At 40.1% G+C, this 12,500-nt stretch overlaps 1 protein-coding gene across 1 annotated transcript in view; it reads left to right on the top strand.

The window, feature by feature from the left end:
• The window catches only part of PAPPA (pappalysin 1), a 396,585-nt gene that overhangs the window by 326,643 nt on the left and 57,442 nt on the right, over positions 1-12,500 (top strand). Inside the window, exon 13 of the mRNA XM_089685526.1 lies at positions 1,001-1,214. Within this exon, the coding sequence (XP_089541652.1) occupies positions 1,001-1,214 (214 nt within the window). The remainder of the gene's footprint in view (positions 1-1,000; positions 1,215-12,500) is intronic.

The following is a 12,500-nucleotide window of genomic DNA, read 5'->3' as shown; positions in this document are numbered from 1 at the left end:
TTTTTTTTTTTATTGAAATATATTTGGAAATATATTGATTACGGCTAAAATTGTAGCATTTCAAATATATGTCAATATATTTGGGAAGAATATTTTTTAAATATATTTCAAATATATTTTTCTTCCATATGGACAATCAACCTGCTGGCATGTCTTTGGAGTTTGGGAGGAGATAGCATGCAGGTAGCATCTTTGAAACTGAGGACCCCGGTGCTGCAAGGCAATAGTGCTAACCGCTAAGGCCCATTACCACCTATTATCAGGGGCGTATTCACCACAAGGCATTTGCTTAGGGTGGCATTTTTCAGGGGGGCAGCACCGCCCTCCTGGAAGAAGGGACGAAAGAAGGGACACATGCCGCTTGGGGACCAGAAGGGATCTGGGAGAGGCCGAGGGCTGCTTGACTCTCGTTCCTGGAGATATCCAGAGCTTTGAAGGTGAGGGTCTTTCTCTCTCTTGCTGAGGGGGAAGTGGCCGGTGTATGGGGGCAATGGTAGTGGAAGGCTCTCTTGGGTGGGGGGGTGTTGTTGGTCAATGTCAGGCTCTCTCCAGGGGGTCAAATTTGATGTTGCCTAGGGCAGCACAAAACCTAAATACACCACTGCCTATTATGATTGACTTCAACTCTGCCTTCTAGATGGCCTTTTTCAGGACTTACCTGTTGCAGTTGTGGTTTAAAGGGCTTAGAATTTACAATAAGGCCCTTAGATGTGACCTATTGATCTGATGAGCAACTGAGCTAGCCGGGAAATGAAGATCGAGACCATCGACAATATTATCTCGGCAGAAACTGCCAATTCCCACAAAGAGAGCTCACAATTTTGCCATGTGACCCCCTGGTCTGGAGTCATGCCCCTGGCCCCAAGTGTACGGGCTTCCCTTTATAGACCTATCAGTCATGGTCCAGTATAAATGTTTCCCCCGTTTTATTCATATATTACTTCATTTTGTTGTACTGATAGCATCTCATGCCTCGTTCTCCTGCCTTCTTCTCTCGTAGGCGTCCATATTCTCAGCTGCAGAAACAATCCATTGGTGATCCCTGTGATGCATGACCTCAGTCGTCCTTTCTATCACAGTGAAGCTGTCCTTGTTAGCTTTACTTCTAACTTGGTGGCCGTCTCCGGTGTGGCTCTCAGATCTTTTCACGACTTTGACCCGGTCGGAATCAGCGGCTGTCAAAGAGGAGAGATCTATAGTGTGACTGAGCAGAGGTAAGTAGGAAACTTATTCACGCTTTGGGATCAAACTCGAGGGGCGGTTTTCAATGTGTGAAGAGATGTTTCTCTCCAAGCTTCACCTTCCTCTTCAGCCACCCAGCATCAGGAGCGAGCTCCTCACCGTTCGTGAACTGCTCTACATCCAACACGCGTTGGGGTTGGTTGCACCTGGTGGACTTGCCTGTGCTTTGATTAGCATAAAATAACTTAACCTTGGAGGCTTTTTTTCCCAAGGAGTCATGATGGGACTTGTAGTTCCTCAACAACTGGAGGGCCACCAGTTTGACACCTGTGGGATAGATGGTCGAATGTAAGTTTGATTGGAACATCGGCCGTTGGTGTGTTCGGCGAACAGATGAACGGTGAGGGCGTTCGGCGGGCTGTTCATCTGCCGCGCCCAGGGCTGGTGCTTCCTAGGGTTCACTGTCAACTAGGGGCACCTGGGCGTACCACAGGCTGGCGCTCTCTCTGTGTCTGATGCCGCCAATAAATGTAACCTTGGTTTATGATGAGTGGCCTTTTTCCCCCTTTTATCTGAAGGCTGAGGTGCAGTTTTCAGTCGTGTGCGACCAAAAATGGACCCAATTGACCCCCTGCAAGGTTAAACCTCTAGAGTTGGGCTAGTTATAGAATTAGGGCTCCATCCAACCCATGGGTTGAAACCCAAGGTGAGGCGGAAACCCCTTTAAAAAGCGGAACATTCATCAAGTTTATCATTTATTTTATATTTATTATATTATTTTTTAAATATTTTAGAAAATTCACATGCTATTATAACCCAGAGGGGATTTCCAAAATTATTTTTATTAGGTTTTTGTAAATTGATAGAAATGACCATTACACTTCCAGTACAATTGCAGATTTTACAATTTACATAAAGTAAGACACAGTAAGCATCATTAAAAAAAAAAACACACCAAAAAAGGCTATAGGCAAAGTAGATGATTAATACAAAAATAATAAAACTTAAAAAAAATGTTTTGAAAGATTTTTTTAAAACATTTTTCAAACATAGAAACATAGAAAAGCGACAGCAGAAAAAAAGACCAAATGGTCACACAAGCCTGCCTTTTTTTTTTTTAGTGGTAGTAAACCATAGTTAAACATTTTTCAAACATAGAAAAGTGACAGTAGAAAAAAAGACCAAATGGTCACACGAGCCTGCCTTTTTTTTGCGGTAGTAAACCATAGCTTAAAAAAAAAAAAAAAAAAAAAAAAAAAAAAAAAGGCTATAGGCACAGTACATGATTAATAAAAAATAAAAAAACTTTAAGAAAATGTTTTGAATTTATTTTTAAAAAACATATTTCAAACACAGACAAGTGACAGCAGAAAAAAAGACCAAATGGTCACACAAGTCTGCCTTTTTTTTTTTAGTGGTGGTAAACCATAGCTTAAAAAAAAAAAAAAAAAAAAGGCTATAGGCACAGTAGATGATTAATAAAAAATAATAAAACTTTAAGAAAATGTTTTGAATTTTTTTTTGTAAACATTTTTCAAACACAGAAAAGTGACAGCAGAAAAAAAGACCAAATAGTCACACGAGCCTGTCTTTATTTTTGCGGTAGTAAACCCTAGTTTAAAAAAAATAAAAACACCAAAAAAAGGCTATAGGCATAGTACATGATTAATAAAAAAATAATAAAACTTTAAGAAAATGTTTTGCAATATTTTTTTTAAACATTTTTCAAACACAGAAAAGTGACAGCAGAAAAATAGACCAAATGGTCACATGAGCTTGCCTTTTTTTTTCTTTTTTAGTGGTAGTAAACCATAGCTTAAAAAAAAAAAAAGGCTATAGGCACAGTACATGATTAATAAAAAATAAAAAAACTTTAAGAAAATGTTTTGAATTTATTTTTAAAAAACATATTTCAAACACAGACAAGTGACAGCAGAAAAAAAGACCAAATGGTCACACAAGTCTGCCTTTTTTTTTTTAGTGGTGGTAAACCATAGCTTAAAAAAAAAAAAAAAAAAAAAGGCTATAGGCACAGTAGATGATTAATAAAAAATAATAAAACTTTAAGAAAATGTTTTGAATTTTTTTTTGTAAACATTTTTCAAACACAGAAAAGTGACAGCAGAAAAAAAGACCAAATAGTCACACGAGCCTGTCTTTATTTTTGCGGTAGTAAACCCTAGTTTAAAAAAAATAAAAACACCAAAAAAAGGCTATAGGCATAGTACATGATTAATAAAAAAATAATAAAACTTTAAGAAAATGTTTTGCAATATTTTTTTTAAACATTTTTCAAACACAGAAAAGTGACAGCAGAAAAATAGACCAAATGGTCACATGAGCTTGCCTTTTTTTTTCTTTTTTAGTGGTAGTAAACCATAGCTTAAAAAAAAAAAAAGGCTATAGGCACAGTACATGATTAATAAAAAATAAAAAAACTTTAAGAAAATGTTTTGAATTTATTTTTAAAAAACATATTTCAAACACAGACAAGTGACAGCAGAAAAAAAGACCAAATGGTCACACAAGTCTGCCTTTTTTTTTTTAGTGGTGGTAAACCATAGCTTAAAAAAAAAAAAAAAAAAAAAAAAAAAAAAAGCTATAGGCACAGTAGATGATTAATAAAAAATAATAAAACTTTAAGAAAATGTTTTGAATTTTTTTTTGTAAACATTTTTCAAACACAGAAAAGTGACAGCAGAAAAAAAGACCAAATAGTCACACGAGCCTGTCTTTATTTTTGCGGTAGTAAACCCTAGTTTAAAAAAATAAAAACACCAAAAAAAGGCTATAGGCATAGTACATGATTAATAAAAAAAATAATAAAACTTTAAGAAAATGTTTTGCAATATTTTTTTTAAACATTTTTCAAACACAGAAAAGTGACAGCAGAAAAATAGACCAAATGGTCACATGAGCTTGCCTTTTTTTTTCTTTTTTAGTGGTAGTAAACCATAGCTTAAAAAAAAAAAAAAGGCTATAGGCACAGTACATGATTAATAAAAAATAAAAAAACTTTAAGAAAATGTTTTGAATTTATTTTTAAAAAACATATTTCAAACACAGAAAAGTGACAGCAGAAAAAAAGACCAAATGGTCACACAAGTCTGCCTTTTTTTTTTTAGTGGTGGTAAACCATAGCTTAAAAAAAAAAAAAAAAAAAAAGGCTATAGGCACAGTAGATGATTAATAAAAAATAATAAAACTTTTAGAAAATGTTTTGAATTTTTTTTTGTAAACATTTTTCAAACACAGAAAAGTGACAGCAGAAAAAAAGACCAAATAGTCACACGAGCCTGTCTTTATTTTTGCGGTAGTAAACCCTAGTTTAAAAAAAATAAAAACACCAAAAAAAGGCTATAGGCATAGTACATGATTAATAAAAAAATAATAAAACTTTAAGAAAATGTTTTGCAATATTTTTTTTAAACATTTTTCAAACACAGAAAAGTGACAGCAGAAAAATAGACCAAATGGTCACATGAGCTTGCCTTTTTTTTTCTTTTTTAGTGGTAGTAAACTGTAGCTTAAAGAAAAAAAAACACCAAAAAAAGGCTATAGGCACAATAGATGATTAATACAAAAATAATAAAACTTAAAAAAAATGTTTTGAAAGATTTTTTTTAAACATTGTTCAAACATAGAAAAGTGACAGTAGAAAAAAAAGACCAAATGGTCACACGAGCCTGCTTTTTTTTTTTTGCAGTAGTAAGCCGTAGCTTAAAAAAAAAACACCAAAAAAGGCTATAGGTACAGTACATAATTAATAAAAAATAATAAAACTTTAAGAAAATGTTTTGAATTTTTTTTTTTTAAACATTTTTCAAACACAGAAAAGTGACAGCAGAAAAAAAGACCAAATGGTCACACAAGCCTGCCTTTTTTTTTTTTTAGTGGTAGTAAGCCATAGCTTAAAAAAAAACACCAAAAAAAGGCTATAGGCACAGTACATGATTAATAAAAAATAATAAAACTTTAAGAAAATGTTTTGAATTTTTTTTTTTAAAACATATTTCAAACACAGAAAAGTGACAGCAGAAAAAAAGGAGCACAGGTATGCCGATCCTTCAGAGTGCATGTGCCGGCTGCACACGTAGGAGATAAAAGAGTTTACTACCACTTTAATAGTAAAAAAAAAAAAAAGTAACAAAAAATGTATGACATATCTCAGTCGTAGGTCTTAAAATTAAATAAATAATAAATAAAATTAGAACAGTAGATCATTAATACTAAAAAATAAAAATAAAAAATATTTTTAAAGATTGAAAAAAAAATAACTTTTTACAGTTGTTTTATATCAATTTTTTACATTAAAATAAAAAAAAAATAATCCACCTTCAGGTTTACATTTTGTTTTTTTTGCTATAAAGGAATACATTGAGTTGTTTTCCAGATGTGGGCATTCATTTATCCCATCTAGAGATACCGGGGATAAAGCAGGTCATTATGGTTTTTTGCCTGTTTTTGGTCCAGCGCCATAAGAGTTAATAAGTTCAGACCCGCCCCCCCCCCCCCAAAAAAAAACTTTGGCACGGCAATCCGCCGCATCGTTCCAGGAAGTGCCTTGTGATCAACAACGGCCATTTTCCGTTGATAGTTGCAAGTTCCTTTCCCCAGTCTATCGGCAGAGCACTGCGTCAGAGAGGAGAAGCTCGGTGGGACGCTCTGCAGGCCACTGGTGGATCATGTTTGAGGCTCTTACAGCCACGTTGTTCATTTGGAGCATGTGAGTGAATTATATTTATTTTCAATTTTGCACCTAAATAAAGTGTAGCCCTCTTTTGGAGGGGGAGGGGGGTGTTGTATGAGAAATGGGCCACCCACCCCCAAATGGAATCTTGCACCAGACCTGTTGGTAAATTAGAGAAACGGAGACTTCACTCAGTAGAAGAGCGTCCTCCACCCAGGACATGACCCCTGTGAACAGAAGAGACTCCCTTCCTGGGAAATAAACCACGAATCCAATCAAAGTAAATGGGAGCGGATGAACTACTGCAACCAGCATACAGCATCAACCCTACGTATATAGATGCACACATGATACAAGCTTTATATAGGAAGGGAGTAACCTCTTCCCGCCGCTTGTACACATACACTATATTGCCAAAAGTATTGGTTGGCCGGCCTTTCCACGCACATGACCTTTAATGGCCCCCAGTCTTAGTCCGTAGGGTTCAATATTGAGTTGGCCCCGCCCTTTGCAGCTATAACAGCTTCAACTCTTCTGGGAAGGCTGTCCACAAGGTTTAGGAGCAGGGGCGGACTGACCATTTGGAAACTCGGACACTGCCCGAGGGCCCAGGGTCAGTAAGGGGCCCCATGAGATGCCCCTGGTACCTTTTTCATAGGCTTTTTTTTTTGGGCAAGGACACAGGGGCCCCATGATCCCCTATTGCCTGGGGCCCCATGAGTTGTCAGTCCGCCCCTGTTTAGGAGGGTGTCTATGGGAAGGTTTGACCATTCTTCCAGAAGCACATTTGTGAGGTCAGGCACTGATGTCGGGGGAGGAGGCCTGGCTCACAGTCTCCACTCTAATTCATCCCAAAGGTGTTCTATGGGGTTGAGGTCAGGACTCTGTGCAGGCCAGTCAAGTTCCTCCACCCCAAACTGGCTCCTCCATGTCTTTATGGACCTTTCTTTGTGCACTGGTGCGCAGTCATGTTGGAACAGGAAGGGGCCATCCCCAAACTCTTCCCACAAAGTTGGAGGCATTAAATTGTCCAGAATGTCGCCTTAAGAGTTCCTTCACTGGAACTAGGGGGCCAAGCCCAACCACTGAGAAACATCCCCACACCATAATACCCCTCCACCAAACTTTACACTTGGCACAATGCAGTCAGGCAAGTACCATTCTCCTGGCAACAGCCAAATCCAGACACGTCCATCGGATTGCCAGACAGAGAAGCGTGATTGGTCATTCCAGAGACCACGTCTCCACTGCTACAGAGTCCAGTGGCAGTGTGCTTTACACCTAGACATCCCCTGCTTTGGTGATGTAAGGCTTGGATGCAGCTGCTCGGCCATGGAAACCCATTCCATGAAGCTCTCTACGCACTGTTGTTGGGCTCATCTGAAGGCCACACCAAGTTTGGAGGTCTTTAGCTATTGACTCTGCAGACAGTTGGTGACTTCTGCGCACTGTGCGCTTCAGCATGCGCTGACCCCGCTCTGTCATGTGACGTGGCCTACCACTTGGTGGCTGAGTTGCTGTTGTTCCCAGTTGCTTCCACTTTGTTATAATCCCACTAACAGTTGAGCGTGGAATATTTAGTAGCCAGGAAATGTCACGGATGGACTTATTGCACAGGTGACCACCTATCACGGGACCACGCTTGGAGTCACTGAGCTCCTGAGAGCGACCCATTCTTTCACCAATGTTTGTAGAAGCAGTCTGCATGCCTAGGGGCTTGATTGTATACACCCGTGGCCATGGAGGGGATTGGAACACCTGAATCACATGATTTGGAGGGCGTGGCCAAAAAGTTTCCCAATATAGTGTATATATATGTGTGTGTCCTCACTGAAGTGGGTCTTCTTCTCTGAGGCCACTGAACCACTTGAAATCTAGGCCTTTTTTGACACTTTTCATTTAGATATAAAAATCAGCTTTTTTTGCTAGAATATTACTTAGAACCCCCAAACATTCTATATATTTCAGCAGAGGTCCTAGAGAATAAAATGTTTGGTGTTGCAATTTTTTCTAACCACTTCCCGTCCGGCCCATGTATATAAACGGCCGGACGGTGGCAGTGCAGGTCAGGTGGCCGTTTATAAACGGCCTCCCCGCTCCCTGCTTGTGAGTGCTCCCTGGGAGTACGCAACACCGCAATCCTCCGGACACAGTAGAACAGCAATCATCGCACGAGACCTCTGTACGAGGTCCTGATCATATGATCACTGATTGGCCAATCAGTGATCACATGCAGAGTAGTAAGCAAGATGTCACTTCTGACATCATTGCTTACTACGTGTGAAATTTGTGAATGATCACAGAGGTCACATGGTACAAGGCTATTCACAACAGCCTTGTACCATGTGACAAGCTGTGACCAATCACAGCTCTCACAGTATTTCTCAATGGCTGCAAGAATGCAGCCAGAGAGGAAAAATGATTGATTTTACAGCCTTTATGGGTGTAAAAGCAATCAGTGTAAAAAAAAAAAAAATCTTCATCACCCCCCACAAGTAGTACAGTGTCACCGTGGTGACAGTATGTAAAAAAACAAACAAACACATAAATAATAATATAAAAATATAAAAAAAATGTAAAAAAATGTTTTAAAAATTATAATTTTTGGTTATTAACTAATTTGGGTTATTTTTTTTAACTAAAAATATAACGGAATACATTTTGTCCAAGATTTATGATCAAATACTATTTATTTGCAAAATTTTATAAGAAAAACACTTTTTTTCAAAATTTTTGGACTTTTTCATTTACATAGCAAAAAAAATTTAAATCCCAGTGGTGAATAAATACCACCAAAATAAAGCTTTATCTGTCTCAAAAAAATGCAAAAAAATTCATATGGGTACAGTGTTGCATGACCGCGCAATTGTCATTCAAAGTGTGATAGCACTGAAAGCTGAAAATTGGCCTGGACAGGAAGGGGGTGAAAGTGTCCGGACTGGAAGTGGTTAAATAAATTTTAATCCTGTGGTCACATGGTATAGACAAAGGCCACGTTTTGGAGCCATGCAGGGCCCCTTCGTCAGGCAGGTGATATTGATTAGTTATTTACGTACTTTTTGGTTTTCTACCATAAAATATATTCACTAAAAAATGTCAAATATAATTTCTTCACAAATTTAGGCCAAAATATATTCTGCAACATATTTTTGTTAAAAAAAAAAAAATCCCCATAAAACGTATATTGATTAGTTTGCGCAAAAGTTATAGCGTCTACAAACTATGGGACATAAACTGCCATTTTATTTTTACTGTATAGTAGTAATGGCGGCGATTTATGGCGGGACTGCAATACTGCAACGGACATTTTTTCACTAACTGACACTTTGTGGTGACCAGTGACACCAATACAGTGATAAGTGCTAAAAATATGTGTTGATTACTGTACTAATCACACTGGTAAACATGGGTACAGCTCTGTTCTTCCTACTTGCCCAACGATCTCTGGGTGCCCGTGAACATCCGTTCGCCAGGACTCACAGATCGGCTTCTGCTTTGGCAGTGCGCAGCAAATGCAATCTGCCAGTGGCGCGCATGTGACCCTCTGAGGCGTAAGTGCAAAATCACATATATATACATGATTTTGCACAGGAGAGCCTCCCTGTAGCAGTAAAACTGTAGTGCTGGAACAAGAGGAAGTGATGGATCATGTTCCCAGCTCTGTAGGGTCATTTGGATCTCCCTTATGTTCTGGAAGCACACAGTCACCAGGCATCAGTTCAGGGTCATTACTCACAAGTCCTTAGGACAGCTGCCACCTTCCAACTCAGTCCACAGGCTGCCTCCTAGCAGCCTTAGAAGCTTTGTAAGTCTCCCTGCCGGGGAATGACAATCTCCCCAAAGCTTCAGACTATTTATCACCTCTCCAGCCACCTTGTGGACACTCCTATCCAGGGTTTGACCGGAGCAGGAAAAATATTCAGACTAATTATTTGAATCTCCCTTCCTATATTCTGGAAACATGCATTCACCAGGCATCAGTTCAGGGTCATTACTCACAAGTCCTCAGGTGAGCTGCCACCTTCCAACTCAGTCCAAAGGCTGCCTCCTAGCAGCCCTAGAAGCTTTGGAAGTCTCCCTGCCGGAGAACGACAGTCTCCCCAGAGCTTCAGACTATGTATCACCTCTCCAGCCACCTCGTGGACACAGGCTGCTGCCTAGCAGCCCTAGAAGCTTTTGAAGTCTCCCTGTTGGAGAACGACAGTCTCCCCAGAGCTTCAGACAATGTATCACCTCTCCAGCCACCTTGTGGACACTCCTATCCAGGGTTTGACCAAAGCAGGATAAATATTCAGATTGGTCATTTGAATCTCCCTTCCTATGTTCTAGAAGCAGGCAGTCACCAGGTATTAGTTCAAGGTCATTACTCACAAGTCCTCAGGAGAGCTGTCTCCTTCCAACTCAGTCCACAGGCTGCCTTCTAGCAGCCCTAGAAGCTTTTGAAGTCACCCTGCTGGAGAACGACAGTCTCCCCAGAGCTTCAGACTATGTATCACCTCTCCAGCCACCTTGTAGACACTCCTATCCAGGGTTTGACCGGAGCAGGATAAATAGTCAGACTGGTTATTTGAATCTCCCTTCCTGTGTTCTGGAAGCACACAATCACCCGGTATGAGTTCAAGATCATCACTCCTATCCAGGGTTTGACCAGAGCAGGATAAATATTCAGATTGGTCATTTGAATCTCCCTTCCTATGTTCTAGAAGCAGGCAGTCACCAGGTATCAGTTCAAGGTCATTACTCACAAGTCCTCAGGAGAGCTGTCTCCTTCCAACTCAGTCCACAGGCTGCCTCCTAGCAGCTCTAAAAGCTTTTGACGTCCACCTGCTGGAGAACAACAGTCTCCCCAGAGCTTCAGACTACGTATAACCTGTCCAGCCACCTTGTGGACACTCCTCTCCAGGGATTGGCTAGAGCATGGTAATTAATGTATTCAGGCTGGTTATCTCTCTTCCTATGTTCTGGAAGCTCCTTCCAAATGCGCAATGTATGTAGTCCCATTGGCTACATAAGAAGCCAAAAACTATCTACGCTAGAAGGGTGCCACACTATCCAAACCATTCATAGCCGGACTGATAGCCCATCATAGTCCATGACCATAGTCCATAGCCCGTGATAATGGCTGGTAAGATCCTTCTCCACGTAGAGTAGGTGCATAGTACGAGAGGGCATAGGAAATGCCTGCTAGTGTAGCAGTTTTCTTTTTTTTTTTTAATTTAAAATGTATCAAAACAACTCATCAAAGGTGTAAATCGCACATAAGGATCGCATGGCGGCATTTACATCACTGGAGCGGAAGCCGGCTAAAAATAACTCCGAGATCTCGATGTGTGGTTTGCACCTTCCAATGTGAGCTCGTTTACGGTGTGAAGAAAAACCTGCTACTCTATCTGGTGTTCTCTGCGTTCTCTCTTACTATAGATGGGTCGTAGGGAACCAGCCTTGCCCAAACATTCTTCCGGGGCATTAAATCTACCGAATCCATCGGGAGTTGTTATGGTTCAGATTCCCTCACTAGGTCTGAGCCGTACGTAGGACCTCCCATTCTGTAAACGAACCTCACCAACGTCCGATGGACAGGTGAGCAGCACGAAATTGATGAAAAATAGGTTCCATCCATCATGAATTCTGAGTGTATTTCGATTCATATTTCCTCTGATCGCCAGCTCCACCTAGTGACCATAATGCAGTATTTTCCTGGTTGAGATATTTTAGGGAAAAAAACCCCCCAAAACATTATGGCCACTAGATGGAGCCAACGATCATAGGAAATAGGCAGCAAAATATGGTCAGAATATGTGGTATGCTTGAGAGGTTCGCAGGACTTTCTATGCTCCGTGAATAGGTGCAGGTACTGCCCCCTTTCCAGTCACTGCTTGTCTCCGCCCCCTACCCACCTCTGAGCACCACTGGTCTAACTCCCCCCACACCCACCTCCCAGTTTCATGTTATGGTGTAATTTAATTTGTTTGGAATTTATTAAAGATAACAAGAATACCAGTAAAATAGATTCCCTGCAACCAACAATAATAGACTCCCCACTGCAACAATAGCTCCACCTCAGCAACAATAGATCCCCAGCAATAATAGATCCACCCCAGCAACAATTGATCCACCCCTGCAACGATAGATCCACCCAGCAACAATAGCTCCCCAGCAGCAATATGTCCCCAGCAACAATAGATCCACCCCAGCAACAATAGACCCCGTATCAGTAACAATAGACCTACACCAATAAAAATAGTCCCCTGCCAGTAACAATAAACCTCTGCCAGCAACAATGGATCCACCTCAGCAATAACTGACCCCCTCCTCCATCATTATAATTTTGTATAAAATGTGTTAATGATAACAAGAAAACCAGTGAAATATATATTCCCTGCAAACAACAACAATAGAACCACCCAACAACAATAGATCCACCCAGTAACAGTAGATCACCGGCAACTATAGATCCCCCAGCAACAATAGAACCCCAGCAACAATAGACCCCTATCGGTAACAGTAGCCCCCCTCACCAGCAACAATCGATCCGCCCCAGCAACAATAGACCCCCCCATCATTATCGTATTGTTCTGATAAGTAATTTATATAAAATATGTTAATGATAACAAGAAAACCAGTCAAA

This window comes from Staurois parvus, unplaced genomic scaffold (assembly GCF_062004578.1).
Source record: "Staurois parvus isolate SC_StPar_1 unplaced genomic scaffold, SC_StPar_1.0 ptg000377l, whole genome shotgun sequence".
Classification (NCBI taxonomy): Eukaryota; Metazoa; Chordata; class Amphibia; order Anura; family Ranidae; genus Staurois; species Staurois parvus.
Note: the sequence above shows the minus strand (reverse complement) of the source record. Positions and strands in the feature narration are given on the sequence as shown.